At 44.4% G+C, this 25803-nt stretch overlaps 2 protein-coding genes across 5 annotated transcripts in view; both read right to left on the minus strand.

The window, feature by feature from the left end:
* The window catches only part of VPS33B (VPS33B late endosome and lysosome associated), a 77300-nt gene extending 66482 nt beyond the window's left edge, over positions 1-10818 (minus strand). Inside the window, exons 1-6 of one of the 4 annotated variants that reach the window (XM_088472925.1) lie at positions 10733-10747; positions 10565-10653; positions 7643-7759; positions 3940-4020; positions 3784-3845; positions 116-165 (exon numbers count right to left, since the gene is read on the minus strand). In XM_088472925.1, the coding sequence (XP_088329051.1) occupies positions 116-165; positions 3784-3845; positions 3940-4020; positions 7643-7735 (286 nt within the window). In that variant the 5' untranslated portion in view covers positions 7736-7759; positions 10565-10653; positions 10733-10747. Of the gene's footprint in view, positions 1-115; positions 166-3783; positions 3846-3939; positions 4021-7642; positions 7760-10564; positions 10712-10732 lie in introns of those variants that run through there. The other 3 variants (XM_088472926.1, XM_088472927.1, XM_088472924.1) reach the window with 3 other exon arrangements.
* A 4144-nt stretch (positions 10819-14962) lies between these two features.
* HDDC3 (HD domain containing 3) lies at positions 14963-23387 on the minus strand. Its single transcript, XM_088473012.1, has 4 exons — positions 23232-23387; positions 21473-21528; positions 18515-18755; positions 14963-16463 (listed from the first exon to the last, which is right to left on the minus strand). The coding sequence occupies exons 1-4, from the start codon at positions 23341-23343 to the stop codon at positions 16333-16335; spliced, it is 540 nt and encodes a 179-aa protein (XP_088329138.1). The 5' UTR covers positions 23344-23387; the 3' UTR covers positions 14963-16332.
* Between the last annotated feature and the right edge of the window lie 2416 nt (positions 23388-25803).

The following is a 25803-nucleotide window of genomic DNA, read 5'->3' on the forward strand; positions in this document are numbered from 1 at the left end:
CTGAAATATTATATTATTACATTATTTGTGGCAAACTGCTAACAAGCCAGGAGACAATGAAGAAAATAACCATGTCTGTATCTTCTGGAACAAGAAGTAAAGCAGCTGGACTTACTAGCAATGTACTTTACATGCTTGACACGAGGTCTGATCAAAAAACACAACCTAGGGACAGGACACAGGCACAAAACAAGCTATTAAAGCCTATGGAATAATAGATAACAGGAGTTATGTGGCTTAATGGGTTGGAGTAGCCATGAAATAGTTATACAGTGTATCGCTACAAAAAGGATTTAAAACAGAAAATTCTATGGAAGAGTAAACAAAACCTATAGCAGCACACAATAACATTTCTTTCACATGCAAAGGGCCCAGAAGAAATAAAGGCACGCACAGTGCTTACATGTGATGGGTCCAGTAGAAATACAGGCGCACAGTGCTTACATGTGATGGGTCCAGTATAAATATAGGTGCACAGTGCTTACATGTGACAGCCCAGTAGAAATACAGGCGCACAGTGCTTACATGTGATGGGTCCAGTAGAAATATAGGCGCACAGTGCTTACATGTGATGGGTCCAGTAGAAATATAGGCGCACAGTGCTTACATGTGATGGGTCCAGTAGAAATATAGGCGCACAGTGCTTACATGTGATGGGTCCAGTAGAAATATAGGCGCACAGTGCTTACATGTGATGGGTCCAGTAGAAATATAGGCGCACAGTGCTTACATGTGATGGGTCCAGTAGAAATATAGGCGCAGTGCTTACATGTGATGGGTCCAGTAGAAATATAGGCGCACAGTGCTTACATGTGATGGGTCCAGTAAAAATATAGGCGCACAGTACTTACATGTGATGGGTCCAGTAGAAATATAGGCGCGCAGTGCTTACATGTGATGGGTCCAGTAAAAATATAGACACACAGTGCTTACATGTGATGGGTCCAGTAAAAATATAGGCACACAGTGCTTATATGTGATGGGTCCAGTAGAAATAAAGGGGCACAATGCTTACATGTGATGGGTCCAGTAGAAATATAGGCGCACAGTGCTTACATGTGATGTGTCCAGTAGAAATATAGGCGCACAGTGCTTACATGTGATGTGTCCAGTAGAAATATAGGCGCACAGTGCTTACATGTGATGTGTCCAGTAGAAATATAGGCGCACAGTGCTTACATGTGATGTGTCCAGTAGAAATATAGGCGCAGTGCTTACATGTGATGTGTCCAGTAGAAATATAGGCGCACAGTGCTTACATGTGATGTGTCCAGTAGAAATATAGGCGCACAGTGCTTACATGTGATGGGTCCAGTAGAAATATAGGCGCACAGTGCTTACATGTGATGGGTCCAGTAGAAATATAGGCGCAGTGCTTACATGTGATGGGTCCAGTAAAAATATAGACACACAGTGCTTACATGTGATGGGTCCAGTAGAAATATAGGCGCACAGTGCTTACATGTGATGGGTCCAGTATAAATATAGGCGCACAGTGCTTACATGTGATGTGTCCAGTAGAAATATAGGCGCACAGTGCTTACATGTGAAGGGCCCAGTAGAAATAAAGGGACACAGTGCTTACATGTGATGGGTCCAGCAGAAATAAAGGGACACAGGGCCTCATTCAGAGGCGGTCGGAGGATGCAAGCGGTCGCTCAGAAACTGGGCGGCCGCTTGCATCCTGACCGCCCACCTCTGTTTTAGTCGTTAGGCTGTGGGTTTACACCCACAGCTCTAACGACCGTTAGGGTGATGGTCGCGATGGTCAGAGACCATCGCGACCATCGGGGCTTACGATGAGACCCTAGGGTAGGGTCTCACTTGTCGTAAGCCCGAGAGAGCTTCTGGCTCTGTCAGAGCCGGAAGCTCTCCACTGACATCACTAGTGATGCCAGTGGGGCCTCCCCCAAACGGTAGGCGTTCCCATGGGAATGCCTTCGTTTGGGCTGCCACCCCCCCGGCCCGCCTTCCAAACGGGGCGAGCTGTCAATCAACATCGACAGCTCGCCCCCTTTGGAAAGAGATCCGCTACGACCGGCGTTGTCGGTCGCAGCGGGTCTCACGCATGCGCACGAAGGAGCCGGCTCCCTCGTGCGCATGCGCACTCGACAAACATCGAGGCGGCCGTGCGGTAGTAGACCGTACGGCGCCTCTGAATGAAGGCCACAGTGCTTAGATGTGAGGGTCCAGTAGAAATGTAGCTGCGCAGTGCTTACATGTGATTGGTCCAGTAGAAATATAGGCGCACAATGCTTACATGTTGGGGGGCCAGTAGAAATACAAGCACGGTGCTTACACGTGGGAGCCCAATAAAAATACAGGCCCACAGTGCTTACATGCCAGAGCCCAGTAGAAATATAAGCGCACAGTGCTTACATGCGAGAGCCCAGTAGAAATACAGGCGCACAGTGCTTACATGCCAGAGCCCAGTAGAAATACAGGCGCACAGTGCTTACATGCCAGAGCCCAGTAGAAATACAGGCGCACAGTGCTTACATGCCAGAGCCCAGTAGAAATACAGGCGCACAGTGCTTACATGCCAGAGCCCAGTAGAAATACAGGCGCACAGTGCTTACATGCCAGAGCCCAGTAGAAATACAGGCGCACAGTGCTTACATGCCAGAGCCCAGTAGAAATACAGGCGCACAGTGCTTACATGCCAGAGCCCAGTAGAAATACAGGCGCACAGTGCTTACATGCCAGAGCCCAGTAGAAATACAGGCGCACAGTGCTTACATGCCAGAGCCCAGTAGAAATACAGGCGCACAGTGCTTACATGCCAGAGCCCAGTAGAAATACAGGCGCACAGTGCTTACATGCCAGAGCCCAGTAGAAATACAGGCGCACAGTGCTTACATGCCAGAGCCCAGTAGAAATACAGGCGCACAGTGCTTACATGCGAGAGCCCAGTAGAAATACAGGCGCACAGTGCTTACATGCCAGAGCCCAGTAGAAATACAGGCGCACAGTGCTTACATGCGAGAGCCCAGTAGAAATACAGGCGCACAGTGCTTACATGCCAGAGCCCAGTAGAAATACAGGCGCACAGTGCTTACATGCCAGAGCCCAGTAGAAATACAGGCGCACAGTGCTTACATGCCAGAGCCCAGTAGAAATACAGGCGCACAGTGCTTACATGCCAGAGCCCAGTAGAAATACAGGCGCACAGTGCTTACATGCGAGAGCCCAGTAGAAATACAGGTGCACAGTGCTTACATATTAGAGCCCAGTAGAAATACAGGCGCACAGTGCTTACATGCCAGAGCCCAGTAGAAATACAGGCGCACAGTGCTTACATGCCAGAGCCCAGTAGAAATACAGGCGCACAGTGCTTACATATTAGAGCCCAGTAGAAATACAGGCGCACAGTGCTTACATGCAAGAGCCCATTAAAAGCACAAGCGCAGTGCTTGCATGCGAAGGAGTGGGGGCACAGCAGAATGAATTACTTTACACATCATGTGCCCACACAAGAGCAGACAGCAACAACTGTCTGTACTGTGGTTGGAAACCCCTATTATTGCATGCTAAATAAATAAGACTTATTAAACAGACAGCATAAAAAGAAAACTGAAACTGATTATGAATGTGTGAAGATGTTGAATTTGTAAAAGTTCAGACGAACCAGAATTGAGCCTTAATAAAATTATCACTATGAGAAATCTAATCACATTCACAGCTTTTTCATCAAACAGACTTATTTCTTCCTATAAAGTCAGTACAAATGGACAAACAAGGCATAATACCTCATTGCAATACATCAGACGCTGAGTTACTTACTGGTCAGCGTTGGTGTAAATAGGTTTATTCTCCAGCTTATACAATTTGTCAATTTCATGTTGCTAAAAGACAATAAAAATATATCAGTGTAAATCTATTTTGCTGATAATAACGTATATGTAATTAAATCTTCATTGAATGCATCATATAAAATACCTTTAATATTGAGACATTAGCAATCCGATCCAGTGGGCTCATCAAGTCTGGTTCAATGAACAAATCTTTTTTTCCAGGTAGCTGTAATTAATACATACTGATTACAAAGGTCAGTCCATCATTTTGCATTAAGTAATGGTATTCTAGTATCTTCATATGTACAATGACAATGGTAAATATGATGCCAACTCTCTAACATTGCGGTTTCCATTTAATTTGCTGCTGCAAGTGACAACAATAGTGCTTTCATATGTATTAATCATGCTAAAATACTGGAGGTGACTTTCTCGTACAACAAATAAGATTTATTTACAAATAATCAGAGTTAATGTTTTAATTGACGAGTTTAGGTTACAGATTGTTCTATGCAGTATGAAACCTCTTCATACAGTAGCATTCTCAGTGCAGGGCTGAGTATATCACAGGAATAACTATATGACAAGCGAAAAGTCTTGAGAGAAAACTATGGCCCTAATGTATTAGTGTGCGAGTTGCAGGCACTGGTGAGATTCTGCGATTTCACTGCTAAGTTTAAAGCAGCAATAATCTAAAAGGCAAAACCAGGTTTAAATCTTACAGCGAAATCAGAAATCCCACGTTCGCATGCTATTATATTTGGTCCTACATGTTAAACATATTGAATAGGCAGGGCTGAGCCTAGTTATTACGCGCCAACTAAAATAAGGTTCTTTACATGTATACCATGAGGGACAAAAAGACAACATTTGTCAGTTTAATCTACCAACTAAATACACATCATTAATGTTATCATTTGCAGCAAAAAAATGTCCATTTATACATTTAGTTGAACACATTTTGCTTCATACTTGCCTACTCTCCCGGGAGGCTGACGATTTATTGGGTAACCCCCCGCACCCCCGGTAGAGTAGGCAGATCTCCAGTATCCAGCCCACTTCCTAGTAAAGTGGGCAGGATGGGGAGATTTCCCAAGGAATTTGCGGGTCTGTAGCGAGAGGGCAGGGCTAAATGACTCATCACTTCATTTAGCCCCACCCCCTCCTCAGGGACCAGTGAATTGCAGGGTTTTCCTGTAAAGGGGCGGGGCCAAATATAGGTGATCGTTTGGCCCCGCCACCGAACCTGAGAGAGGCGGCTCCTCTCAGGCTGCTCCCGGAAAGGAGTCCTTAAATGTCAGTTAAGTAGGATTTGCTGCTGCTCAACAGCAGTCTCAGCTGGCCCTATTATCAGCACACTCTTGGCAGTGGATATGATGAGGAACAGACTTTATGCTAATGCAGACACATTGCTAAGATATAAATGGTGAGATGGCATGTGAGGCACAGCATGAAAAAGAATAAGCAGCGCCACTAAAGTGCCCGAACATGCAGGCCAACCTGACGATATTGTCAGGTTGTTGCATGTTCGGGGATGAGGGAGGGTGCCCGGCACTGAACGATATCGTGCATGATATCGTTCAGTGTTTGTGCTTAATGTCGTTGACGACACTGAGCACACCCCTGCCGGGGACACACTAGACGATGTCGCATATGAAGAGTATTGTCTAGTGTGTATGCCCCTTAAGGCTCACCTTGTCAATTTCCTCTCTCCTTACTCACTTCACTGGATGCAGCTCAGACATAGAACCCCCCTCCTAACCTCCCCTCCTACCCTTCGCTTTTCCCTGTCGATTTAGGACTACTGTAGAGCTTTTTCATTGGTCCAAAACTACCTTCCCCTTACACCTCTATGGAACAACAAGGAGTTATTACCTGGTCTCCATCCCAAACCTTTTGCCTCCTGGGCTAATCACAACATAAAATTTCTTCAAGACATCGCCCCTCTGCGAGTCTTCCCTGAGTTTTCTGGCCTTCAAGATAGGTTCGGATTACCTACCAGATTGCTTCCACCAATATCTCCAAATCTGTCATCTCTACACATCGCTTTTGGGATTCCGATCCAGTCCGTCCTATACTCCCTTAGAAACATTTTGTCTCCTCAGATCTGACTCAAAGGGTCTCCTGATTGCTCACAACCAACCCCCCAAAGAACCTCACAAGCTGGCCTGGGAGAGAGACTCTGGAGCTGGAGGATTGGACTAAAATTAGAGAACTTGCTGCTAAATCCTGTACTTGCATCAGAATCTAGGAAAACACTTATAAACGCTTATATAGATGGTATCTAGTGCCTACCCACATTCGAGCTATATTTCCCCAGTTGTCAGACAGACGCTGGAGGGGCTGTAGAGAAGTAGGCACCTTTGCACATATCTGGTGGCACTGCCCTAAAATTAGGTGCTTTTGGGGCATGGCACATCGTCTGATTCTCTCTCTTACGAACATCTCACTCCCACATTACTTCTCATATTTCCTCCTACCACGGCCCATTCCCAATGGTGATAGACATACTCAAACACTTATTCGACACATCCTTAACGCAGCTAACTTTGCCATTGCGGCTCACTGGAAGAAAGTAGATCCCCCTTCCTCCTCTTCAGCTCTATACAACTCAATTTGGCACACTTACCATTTAGAACATATCACTAGCTGTTTACATGAATGCCCACGAAAATTCACTGAAATCTGTTTTCCCTGGATTTCTTATCATGAGGCTCGTACTTGACAAGCTATAGTTCCTCGTTATACGCAATACTTGCCCACAGTCCTCCACCGTTCTCCCCTCCTGTCCCTTACTAACACTTCCCTACTTTCCTGCCCCCTCCTCATCTTTATATCCTCTCCCCTTCCTTCCCCCCCACCCAAACCTCTGCCTGTTCAATATATTCAGATATCTTCCATAATGCCATTTCGCGGTTCCTGCTAGGCTGTTTTAGCGAGGCACCGCACCCTGCACGATTTTAAAAGGGCAAAATGCGCCCTGCGCTTTTAGCGGTGCCGGCACCCTCAGCGCCCTATCTAGCGGGAACACTATATTTTGTATGCCGATTTCAAAGCTGTGTGATCATTATTAGATATAATTTGCATATTGCTATTTTTCTGTATGCTATTGCTTATCTTGGCAACAAAAAAAACTCAATAAAATGTAAAAAAAACCAAACAAACAATGACAATAAAATAAAATGCAAGATATGCCATTATCGACCTTCACTGCATACTGTAGTACTGGATTGCATTACTAATACCCCTTTTACGCTAAAGTCCCAGGCCTGACCCAGTATTCGGAATAAGGTTAGGGTTATGCACTAAGGGAGGAGGGTTAGGGACTAAGTATGGAGGTTTAGGGTTAGGCACTAAGTGGGGAGGGTTAGGGTGCGGGGTAGGGAGGGTTAGTAGGGTGCAAAAAAGGAGGGTTAGGGGGTAAATAGGACAGGAGAACAGTACTCACTATTCCCGTCCGGATTCCAACAGTCGGGATGCCGCTGTCACTGTACTGACAGCCAGCATCTCCTCCGTCGGTATCCAACCCTGACCCCTTTTACACCTCGCAATAACCGGGTTTTAGCTGCTAGTGTGAAAGGGGTATAAACTGCAAGACTGCAGAGCTCATTAGTACCGGAAATCCTAGCTAGCCCCTAAACTGCTCTCTAGGGGCCTGATTCTAAATCGGACACAGGTGATAATGTGCACAGACCTCGTGGATATCTAGAAACTGTGGTGCCTAGCTGGTGCTTTGGCGCTTCAGAGTTGTCCCCTAAGACATTAGCAGATATTTCAGAGATAAAGAGAGTGTAAGCACATGTCAATGAGTCACTTGGGCCCTGTAATGATTCTGATTCAACACTTACCTGCTCCAGAATATAAATGAGCTGGTCTCGAGCTAATCTTTTAAGAATTGTGAAATCAGGGAGCTCAGGGGCATCTAACCTTTCGGATGCCATGTCTTCTTTTTGCTGGTAGCACACCTACAACAAACAGCGGATCAACGCTTCATTATATTTCTATTATTTATTTACATATACCATTTACATCTGGCTGAACATTAAACACTTTGGGACTATTCAATTAAGGCGTTAGGTTATTTATGTACAATTAAGCTCTACTTTATTACCTACGTCTGATTTTGATTTGTTTTTACAGCCCAAAAAAAAAAAAAGGAAAACTTTGGTAGTGCATATGTACGTAATACATACGTAAGTAATGTTTAGTATCACCAAGTGGGGTCATTAGCTAAAAAAAGCCAAAAATAATGTGAATCATTATATTCTTCTACATTATCCAAGGTGTTCGTTGAATAAATTACTTGTGATTCTGTGAGGAGATCTGGAATACATGCACTGTTTGGGACCAAGTTTGAGAATCTGTGCTCACAGGTCCAGCTACAGGCACGCTCCGTGCATTCGGCCGCACAAGGGCCCCGTGGTTCTGCTGTAGAAGATCCCCGCCCACTGACGTAATTATTAAGCTCATGGGGAGAGCACAGTGAAGGAGGGGTGGAGGGAGACAAAGGGGCGGTGCTGGGTGCCAAGACACCTAGCACCTGCCCTGTGTGCTCAGATAATGGCGTTCTACTATACAGTACTCACACATACCAATGTAGTGCCCCCTCTGGAGCGTTTTGCATAAGCCACTCCCTCTGGCACTAGGCCCCATGGGAAATGGGGGGCAGAGCATATGCATTGTTTTGTCATCTGGGAAACTCCAGAGGATGGAGAGAGCAGTAGACGAGAAAGCGATGAGTTGTCGGGGCCCTGGACAGGAGGTGCTGGCCTCCCCCGGTGTTGCAAAACATGAGGAAAAGAAAGCATGTGAAGGGGTCAAAGCCCCAGTGCTATGAATGACCATCGATGAATTGACCAGCTATAGTTACCATCGATGATTACCATCGATGGCACAAAAACCATCTATGGTGAACAATCAATGGTTTGCACCCCACGATGGCCACCGCTGCTGGGGGCATGGCAGGCCACAGACCAATCAAAAACAGGGGCAGGGCTTAGCAGGTGCCAGGAGGGGCGCGACTAAGTGCCGTCCCATCAAGAAAAAAAACATAACCATCAGCTCACACTTGTCCATTGATGGTGGAGAACCACTGTCTCTCTACCATCGATGATTGCTAACTATCGATGACCATCCCTACCCAGTGCAGAGCGGGACTCCTGGCATTGAATCGGGAGTATCTGTAATTAGATAGAGCCCACAGATTCTGAGTGGAGAAGGAGTCCTTGTGAGAGAAAAAAAAAAAGTGCTGACCAGAGGCAGCAAGGCTGCATAGTACTGCATGGAGGCAGTGTGTGAGATTCCAGGAGTGGCAGAGATGTGTTACAGCCTAAGGGATATTAACCCCTTTGAGGAGGGGTAAAGCTGTGTACACACTTACTGATGTGTGTACCCAGCGGTACACACTGCACGATGCAGTGACCGACCACCTGATGTTGGGCACCAGCTCCATCTACTATGTCGGCATCTGGGTTGTTCCATCGGCTCTAAACGCAGGTCGATGGACAACACATCGTCTAGTGTGTACCCAGCTTAAGTGAAGTGGCTGCCAGCCAGAGAGAAAACTGTCCCTGCTGAGGAGGTATAATGCACCTATGCTGTGAAGTTTAGTGATCTTGCATCCATGAGAAGCAGGAGAGGAGAGACTAAAGGCCCCCATACATCAGCAATCGATTGTGTATAAAAATCTTTCCCTTTTTCAATCGATTGTGGCAATTCTGCAATCAATTGAAAAAGGGAAAGATTTTTATACGCAATCGATTGCAAATTGCACGATTGCTGCAATCAATTCCTGAAGTATGGGGGCCTTTATCTGTCTAGGTGTGCCTACAGATGGAGTGGAAGCTCATTTGCAACCGTCAAGCTTAAAGTATACAGCATTTACCATCTGCTGCAAGTATTGCGCTGGAGAAATTTGGCAACGTTGAGCTTTAACCCATTACGCTTATTGTGCTGTAGGATATGGAGGAGTGTTAATAAAGTTTCTTGTTGTCTCATTATAAGATGGTCTGGTGCCCAAATTCCTTTACAACAGCACTGCAGCACCACATATGTACACCTGTGTCCATCTTAAATATTGCTGTATACCTGCATAGGTGGGGCACCCTGGTCATCGGTACCCATACCCAAGAGCTAGCTGGGGCAAGATAACAGTGCCAGTAATCAGCATATGTCACACTGAGCACCACACTGCCATACACAGTGACAAGGTGGTTACACCAAACTATGAAAATACATAGGTTGAGCCTAAATCGCCTTCATCTAATGGACCCCGGACGTGATATGAGTGAGGGCAGAAGTGCGGATCCATGCCCTGAAAGCGCTGTTATTTTGTCTCAAATGCAGTATCTGGCCACCAACAGTAGAAACCTGTACGCTTGGGCATGGTGGCTCGCCACAGGTTACTATTCTCAAAATATGTCCACATGAAAAGTCAGGGTCCGAGTTGCAACCAAAATACATAAGTATTAAATGTACTATTATGGCATGGGGACTTTTCCAAACATAGGGTATCTGTGTCTATCTCAAGTGTGTGTGGGGGGGGAGGGGGTTCATTGGATCATTTGCTTTGTGCTCTAATTAATTGCCCCGTTATAGGCTTCAGAACACTGTCATATGATGCAGACTGTACAGAGCACTGGGTGGGTAATGATGGACACATTCATGGGGGGGGGGGGGGAATGCTGATAGGTGTGATCTGTAGTACCCTAAAGAAGCAAATCTAAAGAATTATTGTATTAGCTACAGCCTGACAGGCGGATGGGGTATACCTGTACAACGCAGGTCAGGAGCACACCTGCTGTATATCTCTGACAGGGCTGTCACTGATTCCAGATGGGACCGGACTTCCGCTCATGTACTGAGTGCACAAATAAAACATAACACTGAGCACCCCTTGGCGGATCCCTTTCCTCTCCCCCATCAGCCCAAACACTGACCTCCCTGCTCTCTCACCACGTTTCGTACAACACCGTATGTACAGCAAATAGTAGAATCACCGCTAGGAACCAAAGTGCGGCTTCCGTGAGGACAGTAATAGGAACGGACCACTTCCGGTTCAATCCCTCCACTGACGGAAGTAAAGTATTACCATGGAAACTGCGACACATAGGAAGGTGGGATACGGTTTTACTAGAGCAATAACTTAAGGTGGCATTCCCATTGCTCATCTGATTTATTATCTCTATTTGAAACTAACTCATTGGTCTTGCTGCATGCATTCTCTTTTTTTTGCAACTGATTGCATTTTATTATCTGCAGCAACATAGTTTATAATGGGTCTTCAACCTTTGGCCCTCCAGCTGATGTGTTGCATTGGCCATGATGTGTGTTGTCTATGGAATGTATACCATTATTTTTAACAATTAAAAATACATTTATATTTTCTGACATAGCTGATTTAGTTTATATACTTTTTTCATAACAATTATCAAGTTGCAGGTGTCCCACATCACTGTTATTTTCTTTTTTGTTTCTTTTTCATGGTTAGCAACCATAACAGCAGCGTGGCACACAAGTTACAATTGTATTAATTAATATTTTATTAGTGTAAGTGATTATATCTGTTTTTATATTTCACATTTTTTTTGGTCCTTTTTTGCAGCGCCATTGGCTTTTTCTTGTTTTAAGTTTTTCCTGGCCACAACATGCCTACAAAATGGGGCTGACACATTCTCTGTTGCTGCCCCCTCCGTCCCCAAATGGCTGCAGACTGTCACCTGACGTCTGCAGTCGCATTGTGTTCGACAACGCAGGACCCAATATGTGCATGCACAGTACAGCAAACATCAGAGATGTATGTAAACCAGGGGTGGGGAACCTCAGGCCCGGGGGCTGTATAAGGCCCGCGGAATCATTTGGTCTGGCCCTCAGAGCTTTTTTTCTGCTAGCCTCATCTGGCTAGCAGGGTGCCTAGAATGGCACCCTGCAGCCAGAATATATGCAGCAGACGGTCACACCGCTGCCCTTACAGCTCCCCGGAGCATCCTCAGGATGCTCCAGGCACTGCTGTAATCACTGGCGATTGTGGCCCCATCCCCATGTGACATCACACGGAGGGGGCATGGCCTGCGAATAATGTTATATATATCAAAATGGCCCTCGGCAGAAAAAGGTTCCCCACCCCTAATGTAAACCAATGGATTTACATATATATATATATATATATATCTAAATTAGGCCTTTAGTGGTTTAGTTATCATCAAATCATACCTCCCAACTGTCCCATTTTACAGGCACTGTCCCACCCGCACACCGCAGTGTCCCGCGGATGGGGGGGAGGGAAGTTGGGGAGGACACTCACACCGTTACTCTGCATAGTTGAGCAAGGGTGACTGGATAACGAGCGCATGTTAGAGACTGGGGGCCCGTCCAGCAGCTCCCGGAGCGCTAATACCATCTGAAGATGACGTTAGCCACTGTAGCCTATTACAATTGACAAAAATTACCTCCCTTGTAATGGGCGATGCACATGCATGGTCAGCAGAGCGCGCAGGAGTCCGTGGGAGGAGTGAAGATACCACTGATGTGGTCACTTCACTCCGAACACATTGCAGGGATGGGCTAGTTTCTGAGCCCCTGTCCCTGCATAGGATATTTGATATATACGGACAATGTATTATTTCTAATTGCTGTGAATAGCAGCGATAAGAAATTATAACTATTGTGTCTAAAACTCGATATTTGATATGTCCCTTAGACACTCAGGGCCTCATTCAGAGTTGTACGCTGTAGCACAGACAGCCATGCTACAATAAGCAAAAGCCATAGGAGGCATCATAAGATGCCCACTGCCAACTTCTCTGATCCGATGCTTTGTCCCAAGACGCAGCCATCGGATCATCTGTGTGACATCAGACATCTGAGTAACACTCATGTTACTCAGGATGTTCAGGTAAGTCACACTTCCGGGGCCAGTGAAGCTGCTTCCAAGGACACCACTGACTTCGGCACGCTTAGAAAATGGAGCAGACACATCCCCGTAGGGGTGCTCTGAGTCACCAGAGGGGTGCTCCGAGTCACCGCTCCTTCCCTGCCCCCAAACGACTGCGGCTGAGTGAGTACTACGACCGTCATCGCATACATAGATCTGCACATGCACAGTATAGATCCTACGCATGCACAGATCACCAAACGTTGGCGTTGTACAACTCTGAATCAGGCCCTCAATCAAGGGAATATTGAGTTATAGGACATCCTAGAATGACACTTCAAGTCTTGAAGAAGACGTTCCTGCCTCCAGATGTTGAGAAAATTCCCTTCCCAGATTATTGATCTTTGATTTGCAAAAGGACTACAGCAGCTTTTATCTGATATTCTGTTATGTGTGATATTGCATGTTTCTTGCCGGTAAAGCTATCAGAGCTCCTAGCAATTTAGAGAATCACACAGTTATCATTCAACAGGGGCCACACCCAGTGCCTAGAAACTGTGGGTAAAGCCACTTCAAGATCTGTCTACTTCAGAAATTGTAATTGTGTTTTCCATTCCCTCTTCGATGAATATGCCTCCATAAGATAGAGTGGTTTAAGCCTTCTAAGGATGGCGTAAACTATGACGTCATCTTCCCAAAAACTTTAATTTTGGAGTTTGGTACATGTGGTCAGACCGTAGTCCCAACTGTGGTCTGCAGTGCTAATTAGTCTTCTATAGAACATTTCTGTTAACACAGAGCAATAATTCATAAAACTATGCAGAAACTGCTGTTTCTACATAATTATAATAAAAAATGCTTGATAAATAGGCCCATTAGTCTAAAACTACCTACACACTATACAATAATTGTGCCTCTTTGCGAATAATTGGGTGATCGGCCTGATTTATTGTATTGTGTGTATGAACGATCATATCAGCGTTTCGTCGATAAAAAGGTTAGAAAACATCCACAAACGCATTCCTTAGATTGCTGATCTGCCAAGAACGAATATCTCGGCCTTCCCGATATCGAGCAGTGTGTGAGCATTTTCAATAATCTGACCATATTTCCTATGTTCTCCTGTTACTATGTCATAATCCTTGTGGGTTGGCTGCAAAATCAGTGTGTTGTGGTGTGGTGAAAAATTGCTAACTTCTATTGAAAAATTGTAGAATGTGTAGCACAGATATTGGGGCTTTCAATTTTCCGAAAAATCGTCCCGTTCTTCGTCCTGATTAAAAAAAATCTGTCAGTGTGTAGCTAGCTTTATTAAACAAGCACATAAATAAACCTGTCACACATTAATCATGGTGTTATGAATAGAACAAATAAAACAGCATTTTTTACTACTGCATGTTTTCCACAAGTAATAAAATCACACATGAATTCAATTAACCTTTTATGTAACAATAGATCATTTACATACATTGTTTAACTGACATAACTTTACATAAGCAGCATTTTTAAACATTGTCTATCAATTTGTAACATTTAAGGATTGTTAATAACATGAAAAAATAGCCCAGTAATGCACAGCCACCAACTGAGTCACTTTAATTAATGAAAAAAAACCATCTGCTTTGGTTTATTGAAAATACACCTATCTTTTAATATGCTCTCTAAAACTCAAACTTACAACGTATTTTAAATTTTATTTTTGTATTTATTTTGTTGTGGTGCATCTCATCTGTAATAGGCAAGATCTTGGCTACAAAAATAATTTTGACCTAGGTTCTAGAAGAAACCTCTAAAAACATTCCAATTCAACTAAGTAAATTCAATTTAAAAGTCAAATTAACAGGTTTTATCATCAAATAGATAAACAGATAACGGCTGAAAGCATGTATCTAAACGGATTATGGAGCAGCCATACATTATGTTTATTTCACATGTCAAAGAAGAAACAGTAGTTAGTGTCACACAACAATGACTGAAGATCACAGTTTTCACCTAGACAGTATTCGTAAGCCCTGTATTACTCCTATAGTGATAGGTTATTATTATTACACGTTACAGTAAGTGAGGGATGCTCATCCCCAGAAATAAGTGAGTGTTTGGGCGCTGGAGAGTACGCAGCATTTAGTCACTACTGTGTAACCCCAGTCAGCAGTATATGACAATACTCTAGTCCAGTGTTGGCTAACCTTGACACTCCAGCTGTTGTGGAACTATATATCCCAGCATGCCCTGCCACAGTTTTAGCATGCCCTAATAGCAAAACTGTAGCAGTGCATGCTGGGTTATGTAGTTCCATAACAGCTGGAGTGTCAAGGTTAGCCAACACTGCTCTAGTCATAAGGGGGAAATTGAGTTAGTCTCACTTTAATTTTGGGATGTAAAAGTAAATAATTCAGACCCTCGCACTTCTTGCTTCACAAGCAATGTAAGACAAAACAATGGTGTTCTATCAAGTAAACATCCAAACCATTTATATCAGTATGCACCCAAACAATGCACTGCCTACCTACAATGATGTACAGTAATTGATACTGACCAGTAATATTGATGGGATAGTCATTATTTCACAGCGCATACAACAGTCACTAATACCACATGCATGTCATTAATCCTTCTGACCAGTCGTTACCCAACTATTTATGCAAATATTAAGTATACTACTGATTCAGTGTAACAATAATTAATGTAGAAGTTAGAAGCCAATGTGTACTTGGAGATCTATAGAATGTGTAAAATGTCTGTAAATTGTAAGGGATTCGGCTATCTCAATAAAGCATAAATAACAATGTGGTTTTTACCTTCATATGGATATACAGTGGTTACTGTGCTATCACCAGGAATTGGAATATGCCTTCCTATATAATATTCTGTTGTAATATAGTGTGCTCTATAGTCAGGAATCATTCTAAGAGGAGGCATATAGGATTTAAAACTTAAAATATTTTCACAGAATTGCCCACTATAATACACTGAATATGATAAGTATAAACTTCAGTTCTAAATATATTTATTAACAGTGGAATCACATACATTGTCTACAGCTGGCAACTTCTGTTGTCATTACTCTATCTTGTGCATTTTATATATGGCTGTGTTGTAAAATAGTATAACCTATATTTAGAGGAGTCACTTATGGTTCACAACCAAACATCTTTTCTCAGAATTATCTAAGCTGATACAGAAGGAATGTTTGATGAGTAAGCCTTGTGTATTTATAAGAATTAACGGGTCTCTTTAATTTTACATCATTAGTAATTCACCTCTGAGATCTATTACCTGTATGATCATGGTGACTGCTAATATCTCTGATTTTACCAATTCAATTATTCCATTCATCAGCCTTAACTTAGTAAGGGAAATGACCTGGCACCACTTATATATTCTCCTGCTTTTATTGTTTCTGGAACAAAGGTGGAAGCTCCATATATATATTTTGTGCAATTGGCCTTTAAACTTCTAGTTGTTAAGAAAAGCACACTGGTCTCCGCAAGTTGGCAATGGAAAGGGATGCTGCCCAGTATCAACCTTCGTCCATTATAAGCACTATTTATTTCATAAAATAGCATGAAAGTCACCACAGTATTAGAAATATCAGTGCATCACTTGCAACTCTCTCCTCTGTATGCAGCACATATGACATGTAAGGTTATATGATTTTTTGAATATTTAGGCTTCAACTCCCCTATCTCTGAACAGCTGATCCAGGTTTCTTTCCATCACTGTGTTTGTGCCTCTTAGACCGTTTACCACTTGGAATGCCCACTGGAAATACTCCTGGACTCGTTGTTCTGACCAGCCTATAAGAAAGAGAACATATTTAACTTCAATTAGGAAAATTGTAATAAAGTACACAACTGTTACAAGACAAGTCTCAGGGACTGATTTAGAGTTACATGCAATCTGGCCGTATTACATACTTGCCTACTCTCCCGGAAGTTGCGGGTAGTCCCCTGCACCTCCAGAAGAGTGATTGGATCTCCAGGTTCCCGCACACTTCCTGAAGTGGGCAGAATGGGGGAGATAATACAGGGAATCACGGCTTCGTAAAGAGGGAGCGGGACTAAAATTATGCAAATTGTGCCGTTTAGCCCCACCCCCTACCTCGCTCGGGATGGGACCCAGCGGGATGCTGATGCCGGTAGCGATGGAATGAAGACGGGGGCCATGCTGCATTCGGTAGCATAGCCCCCACTGGTGATATCGCCTGTCGGACCTACATGTAGTTCCGACGGACAAGGTCACCGACGATGCACGGGAGCATGCATCATCAGTGACATTGGCCGTATACACTGGACGACTTAACAAATTTGTCGTAACGGTTGGTCGTTATCTGCAAATTCGCTTACAATGTTGTCTAGTGTGTACCGGGCATAAGCCTCCCTGTTGCCGCCAAGTTCCATGCATTCAGCTGCAAGTAGAAATGCATGGGATGTAACCGCATCCCATGTGACAATGCCATCCAGGTCTGTCCCCCAACTGTAACTGAGCACATGTGCAGAACAGATTTCCTGCTGATGCTCCGCCCCCCCGGCAGTGATGTAAGGGTCTCAGACTGCCGATATCACTGCCAAAATTACACCCTAAAATGCTGTGCGAATGGCACTCTGGGTACATGCAAAGGGAACAACAGTACAAGGGGGAAACTTAGTTCTCCCCTACGCACTTGCAGAGATCAGTAGCAGCAGGAAAATTGATGATCAGTCACCCTAACACACACATTTGGGGGAGGGGGGGACTGGTAATGCCCCACATAAGAATTATAGGCCCTGTGGGGGTGTCGTATACATATATAGTGATGGGAATAACAGTGGGAGCCTGACACTTTTTTATTCAATAAAATATATTTTCAAAAATTTGTCTGACCCTTCCTGAGCATTTTTGGTAATTAGTCAGTCAAGTGGTTAAGAATGTATTAATTATACCACTAAGTAAATACATCAGAAAAGTGACATTTATATCAAATATCCAGAATTAGAGCAATCATGCACTAGTCCCCTTTGACTTCCATACTGAAAAGGATATTTCCAGCAGTTCTAGCCTCAAGATTTAAAAGGGCAATAATATTAAATGCAAATCAGTCCTGGTTTTGCATTTAATATTGCCCTTTTAAATCAGACAGCCAGAACCTCTGTAAAAAGGCGGCTTTGAAAAGCAGCCCTTAGTAAATATACCCTTAACCTTTTCTAAGTTGACATTATCAACTTTTCCCCATTGGAACCTATAATTTAAGGGTCATAGTGCCTGCATTTACTACAATCTTCCAAATATAGATCTCATTGAACAGCATACGTTTTTATCCACTGCAGAATATATAGGACTAATGATGCAGAGAGGGAAAATCATCAGGCCAGTGCTGGAGTGGCACTAGCAGCGCTTATGGACGTCATGCGCATGGAGTTGTTACAGTCACACTCCCATCATGTCAGTGCAGCACTGCTGAGTGTAGGACAGCTGGCCAGCACTAGTAGCTTTGCCTATTCTTGTTCTATTGTGCAACAATAGAGCAGGATCCAAAACCTGTCAGTGCCAATCACTTCTCCATGTCTGCACGTTGTAAGAAACACTCTGGGCTGGATGCACAATGGAAGTAATTTGGGCAAATGAAGCGTGCATGGAAAACGTGTATATGACGAATTATAAGCACTTCAAATGCAACAGCGAGCTCCTGGTTTACTATTAGTCATTGTCATCAATGTGGACTTACACCTGTCCTATACTAGGTACAAATGATGAGCTCCCAAACAGGCAGATTTTTATTTACATCCAGCTCTGCATAGACCACATTTGCGTGAACATAACCTCACGGAACTTTGCCTATGTGAGAACACACCATTGCCAGTATAATTACCTCTAGGAGTGCTGCGGTTCAGGTCCCGTAGGTTGTACAACTTGTCAGCCAGTTTGACCAGCTTGGCCTTGTGGCTGCAGTGTGCTGCATGCTCTATCTGCAGCTGCTTTCGTTCCAGTTTTGGCAGTCTCTTATCATCAGTCACCTCCTCTACTATTTTCCGGACCTCCTGCCCAAACTTCACCTCAATTTCCATAAATGTTGTGTTGGTGTCTTCAACAGTATCATGTAGCAGAGCTGCCTGTGAAGCAAATGAATGAATGGTATTGGTATTTCAGGTGTTTTTAAGTATATATATTTTCCTAATTACATTAATGTCCAATGGTACATTGCGTTTCAAAGTGTGACTCTAACCTAAATTACTTTTTAATATATGAGACATGTTGGGGGAGAGAGGCAATAAGGAAAAACCTGCCAGCAGTGTTGTCAATGCCTCTCCCCCATGGAGCGCCATAGCTTCCCATTCATTCCTTCGCAGTACTATGACAACTGCTTGGTCGGAAGATGGGGGAAAGAAATGCAGATAATGGGGCCATACATCTTGCCTATATCGGGGCAATTCCCGTTCTGCCGACCCCTTTGTCAGGGGATCATGAAAATCCAACATGATGGACAATCGGAGATTGTTGTATTTTGAAGATCCCCCCGCAAATTGCAGATCGGGGAATCTGCCCGCAGATGTATGGACTGTATAAGTTATATTTTCCTAGCAACTTGGGGAGCAGCAGCAAGTACATAAAAGACATTGGCCACCCATTATACAGATTGAACACCAAATCCCTAGTAATACTAAGTTGTACCTAGGCAGGTATTAACATGCTATCACTTTGTGTGTAGCTTAGAAAGGTTAATTTCAACGAAAACTAAGTTTTGGGTGAAATTAAGTGAAAACCACTGAGCACTCACCTCACTTTAATGTGACTATTACCGTCTGACCAAACAGACCAACACTCAGAGAACACACAGCAATGTTTTTAGTGCAGAGGGACCCAAACCTCGAGGCACCCTAACAGTCCAGGTTTTAAGGATAACCATGCTTGGGCACAGGTGACTTAATTAGTACTTCAGTCTTTTGATTTACTCATCTGTGCTCAACCATGGATAGCCTTAAACCCTGGACTGTTGGGGTGCCTTGAGGACAGACTTTGGGATCCTCTGTTCTAGTGTAAGCAAGTCTTTGAAATATATTCAAAATCACATTATCTGGTTGAATTGTAAACTAAATTATATGCCCTAAATCTCCCACACTCATAGCCCTGTACTTGCTGGTTTGAAAACTTATTCATACCCATCCAGGGGTGGGCAATAAGTGTCCCTCCAGCTATTTTTGAACTACAAATCCCAGCATGCATTGCAACAGTTTTAGCATGGCCAAATAGCAAAACTGTGGCAGGGTAGCTTATTGCCCACCCCTACATCAGACAACGTGATAACATGTTGCCGATGTTAAGCTGGCCATACACACTACAATTATCGGGGCGATCCACCCAGAGCCGTAACTAGACTTTTTGGTGCCCTGTACCAGAAAGAGCATTGGTGCCCCCTCATTTTTCAAAGGGACATAATGCACCCAGAAAAGGGCCATGGCTTCATGGGGAAGGGCCAGGGAAGAGATAGGAGAGGCCAGGAGATGCTGGGGATGAAATAAGAGGAAGCTACAAGCAAGAATGATAATAAACAGAAGTTTGACATGCCCAAACAGCGCCCCCTGACCTGTGCGATGGCACCGGCCGCACTACCCTAGCTACGGCCCTGTATCCACCCAATATCCAGGGATCGCCCCGATAATTGTAGCGCGTGTGCGGGCGACCGAGGGTTAAATATTGCTCGGTCGGGCATCCCGGATTGTCCAGCATGCCCGTCCGATGCGATATTTAACAGTTATGTGTATGCCCAGCCGCGGCCGACAGACAGACATTTCCTGTTTCCTTCCCATGGATGGAACAGGGAAATGTCTCCTCCTCCAGGGGCGGAGCGCAGATGTCGGGCTGATACACTGTAAGAAATCTCACAGTGTATGCCGTGGACATCTGCTGCTGGCAGTTGCCAGATAAAATGTCTGTCGGTCTGACAGGCATTTTATCTGCACGTGTATGCCCCAGTTTAAGAGAACCAAGATCATTAGGTAGTCGCCACTGGTGCTTACTAGATGGCTGATGAAACTGTCCAATTTACTCTGTCTACAGCTTCCCAATGATCTGCATACAGTTTTAGTACATTAAGAGGTGCCAGTAGTCCTGATCAATAATACCCCTTTTCCACCTAAATTCCGGGTCTGACCCGGAGTTGGAACAAAGTTCCTATTCGGATCAGACCCGGAATTTTGCAGGCGCCGACTCGGGATATTCCCGAGTCAGCGCCGCTCACACCGCAGTCGGGTCTGCATAGACCCGGCTTTTGCGGAGTGAAAGTGGTCGCTTGGAGATGACGTCATCTCCAAGCGCCACTGAAGCCGGACCAATCGGCCGGGTCATCGTGACCCGGAGTGCGCTGTTCTCACAGCAGGGTTTCACGGGCTACGCCCGTGTTAAACCCTGCTAGTTACCTGGGTTGGATTGCCGGGTCACTCGACCCGGCGATCCAACTCTCTCTCCTTTTACACCAGGGAGCTGCCCGGCTTAACCCTTCAAAAACCCGGGTTTTAGCTCCGGTGTAAAAGGGGTATAAGTAGGAAAAGGCGCATTGGTAGCAACAACTACCATTGTATGGGGTATATTGGGAGTACATGAGATATGTAATCTGCTTCTACAAAAATGTATTTACAGAAACTTCAGTGTTCACTAGAGATAGATCTGTTTTATGCTCTATTTCTTCCATGCAATTCTTGTGAAATATAGAGTGGCATAGGCAATGAATAAGTCAAATAAAAAAAATTAAATAATTTGAAAGCTGTTGAAAATAAATGAAAGACATTGTATGAGGCTAAGACAAAATGTAACATATTATACACATCTTTACCTGCAGCACAGCTATATCACTGATTCCAGCCTCATGAGATAATATCCTAGCAACACCTACAATATAAACCAATACAGAGGGTGAAAGATGTAATGTATGAAGACAATTAAAGGGAAGGTTAACCCTGTTACTGCCAGAACAATTCTTGACTCAGCAGTAACAAAGTGAATAGACACAGTACATAAGTCTATACCTGTAGTAGCAATAATTACTTTACATGAAAATACGGATTTAATTAATACACAGTCAAACATGGGAATAAAACTGTGCCTATTGAACATGAGCCTCTTTGCTCATTTAATTAAGATAATCCTCCTATATGTAAACCTTGCTGTGATAACACAGGTCTATTTTGAGACAGCCGGTAGCAGGACACAGCGTATGCACCAGCGCTGATCTACATTAGCATTCTAGTGATGGATCAGTGACCAATTTGCCAGATTCCAATGATCCTATTGTATTCCCAGGGAATGTGTCTGCTCAGTTAACAGCTTAACAAATCATATTAGAATTTTGTTAGAGAAAAGCAGTGGAAAATGCAGCTGTTTCAGTAATATCATAGCAATGGGATGTAGTCAGCATCTCGGCGTGCGGGATGCCGACGAGCGAAATCCTGACAGCGTCGGGATCCCGGCACCAGAATCCAGACCGCTGGCATCCCAAAGGTAAGTATCGGGCGTTAGGGGGAGGGTTAGGGTGCAGGATTAGGAATTAGGGGTAGGGTTAGGTTTAAGGTGCAGGGAGGGGGAGGTTAGGTTTAGGCACTGGGGAGGGAGTGTTAGGGGTAAAGGTTAAGCTGCATACACACGTAAAGATTTTCTGTCCAACCATCCAACTAGATGATTGGTTGGAATGAAAATCTAGTAACGTATGAAAGCAAATGACAATCAGCAATTTGCTCCCAAACGCCAGAGAATGGACAAAAACTGTTGTTTGAACAAATTGTTTAGATCAAACATTTAACAAACTTGTCTGACCGACCATTTTCATCTGTTTTCTGGCATTTAGGAGCAAATTGCTGATCATCAGTTACTCCCATACGTTACCAGATTTTCATTCCAACCAATCAACTAGTTTGATGGTTGGACAGAAAATCTTTACGTGTGTACCCAGCCTTTAGTTTTCCCTTCTTTCCTTATTGGTGTTGGGGGTACTTCCCTAGTTGATTTGGGATTCTGTTGGGATGCCGCTGTCAGTATTGTGACTGCCAGCATCCCGACCACTGGGATCCTGTACACAACCCATAAATAATAATGCATTTAAAAGCTTTTTTCTTTTGCAACTCTCCCAAATAACAAGAAAGATTAGGCACAGTTTAGTGCACAGGTTTCAGGGTCCCAGCACTGTTAGCTGACATTCCATAATCAGCATTTTCTGTGCTTTCAGCAGTTTGGATCATACAATACACCTATGGCAACAATTAGATACCGTTTGTTTTTTCCACCAAGGATCACAGAGCCTCGGTACAGTATTTACTGCTACACGGCAAGCCTGAGTATTAAAGCGAGGAAATAGGAGACATGAATCATAGATTTATTCTTCCTTTAACCTAACTTTCACTTTGCCTCAGTCACTTCCATTGTCTTAAATTGGGAATAATTGCATCCAGATCTTTTAAAGGCATCAACATACCAAGTGATCAAACGGAGACCTGATGTATTATTTCCCATACAGCGGTGCATATAGTTTATACATTAGTACAATATAAGTACAGCTAGAGGGGTGGGAAGTGTTGGGGTAGCATAGTGCAGCTAATTACCTATGGGGTGGTTAATATAAGGCGTTTTCTCAACATCTTTTCTCTTTTGCAGTTTATGCTTCACGGCCGCAAAATCTACAGTTTCTAGAATGAGAGCAGCGTCAGACAGCATGGTGATCACCAATGCAACGCCTAACCTCTATTGCTCAAATGCGCATGCGCAGTGCCCTTCTTCCGGGTCTCTTGCGTCACGCTACTTTACTGCATCGACTGCCCTTAGGAAGGTGCCTACGGCCATTTTGGAAAAGGTCACGTATCATTTTACTGCTTAAACATGTACCAGTTAAATGAATTAGTAACGTGATGTATTGTTCCTGACGTACATTAATAATATTGGCAGTGCAAATTCATATAGTACTCTCTCTGATTCAAAAATAGTAGGAACATTTTATTAAAGGTCAAGTCCTTCATAAAGACCAAAGACTTTTTTTTATATATATCATTATTACTATTTTAAATAATTTATTGAGGACTGACAACAAGAACAGGAGCATCAGTATTTGCCCCCCCAGCAGACCTGTCTTTCCCCAGATCATTCATTTTTGTATGTTGCTTTATGGGGCTGTGAACAAACATCCACAAATGTGGCAGTAACGGAAGTGTGGCATATACATACTCTCCAACATGACCCCTTCCACCAGCTACAAAATGCTCTGGTCCTGGACATCCCACTTAATTTATGATTGCAGCCACCTGTGTTTAAACCATGCTTGCCTACTCTCCCAGGAGTTGTGGGAGGCTCCTGATTTTCCGAGTAACCCCCCCTGCACCTCTGGAATAGTAAGCAGATCTCCCACATCCCGCCCATTTCCTAGTGAAGTGGGCTGGATGTGGAGATTCTCAGAGAAATCTGCGGATCCGTAGAGAGGGGGTGGGACTAAATGACGCAAATGCACTTAATTTAGCCTCGCCCCCTCCACACAGACCAAAAAAATCACTGCGTTTTCCTGTAAAAGGGACAGGGCCTAATGGCCCCGGAAAGGATTACAGAAATGTAGGTAATACCCCTTTTCCACAAAAATTCTGGGTCTGATCCGGAGTTGGAACAGAGTTCCTATCCGGATCAGACCTGGAATTTAGCCAGCGCCAACTCGGGATATTCCCGAGTCGGCGCCGCTCACACCGGAGTCGGGTCTGCATAGACCCGGCGTGAAAGTGGACGCTTGGAGATGACGTCATCTCCAAGCGCCACTGAAGCAAGACCAATCGGCCGGCTTGCAGCGCAATCCAGGTCATCGTGACCCGGAGTGCGCTGTTCTCACAGCAGGGTTTCACGGGCTACGCCCGTGTTAAACCCTGCTATCTACCTGGGTTGGATTGCCGGGTCACTCGACCCGGCGATCCAACCCTCTCCCCTTTTACACCAGGGAGCTGCCCGGGTTAACCCTGCAATAACCCAGGTTTTAGCTCCGGTGTAAAAGGGGTATAAGTATGGTTTAAACACAACTCTCATCAATTAACTAGTTGAATCATAATGGGCGGAATTCAATTCATTCCAGCCCCTATCGCGCCCGACGGAGCTATTCTATTCTTGCTCCTGTCGGGTGCGATCAGCTGCCAAGCGCTACATTTCAGCTCGCAGCCCCAAGGGGATGAGAGCTGAAATGTGCGAAAAGTGACATGTTTGGGCGCCCAAACATCACTTTTCGCGATCGCGCCCAGCACTTTGGTCGGGTTTAGCTGCTTTACGCGGCTAATCTTGATCTCTATGGGCGCGATCAGCGTGAAGAATGGCGGCAATTGAATAGCGGCCCGCGATCTCCTGTCACTTTAGACGGGAGATCCGGACCGCGTAATCAATTGAATTCCGCCCAATGACTGCAGTCATAAATTAAGTGGGAAGTCCAGAACTAGAACAATTTTGTACCTGGTGGAATGGGTCATGCATACTTGCCAACTCTCCCTACAATAGTAGCAATCTCCCTGACGTCACTTTCAAGCTCCCTGATTGCACTTTTTCCCCATTATGAAGCTGTTATATATAATTTAAAAAAAACAGATATATACATTAAAATGGGATCATTAGTATAATTTTCCTGCATTGGTTATAAGGCACAATGGGCCAGATTCAACATGGATCTCTATTTCAATAGCGTACGCAGAAGGCTGATTGTTGCGTACTGCGCATGCATTACAATCGCTCTGCGTTCACCTACAGATAATATGAGATATGGTAAGAACTTACCCTTGTTATCTCTATTTCTACGAAGTCCATAGGGTTCCACAGGATACCTTGGGGTATAGGTGTGACGTCAGTCGCAGGGCACCAAAGAGTTAAGCTTTCAGACTCCCAGGATGCACTAGGTCCCCCTCCTATACCCCGCCCCCGGGCCAAGGCACCTCAGTTAGTTACCAAGCCATAGGCCGGAGGAGGAGAAGGAAGAGAGAGAACAAAGATCTGGACACATACAAGAATCACATTCTCACCAGAGGGAGACGGAAAACCGGTGACCAGAGCAAAGCCCATCTGCAGCACAGGTGCGACAGGGCGGGAGTCCTGTGGAACCCTATGGACTTCGTAGAAATAGAGATAACAAGGGTAAGTTCTTACCATATCTCATATTTTCTACTT

The sequence above is a fragment of the Taudactylus pleione genome, unplaced genomic scaffold (genome assembly GCF_031769625.1).
Source record: "Taudactylus pleione unplaced genomic scaffold, aTauple2 ptg000129l, whole genome shotgun sequence".
In the NCBI taxonomy this organism is placed as follows: domain Eukaryota; kingdom Metazoa; phylum Chordata; class Amphibia; order Anura; family Myobatrachidae; genus Taudactylus; species Taudactylus pleione.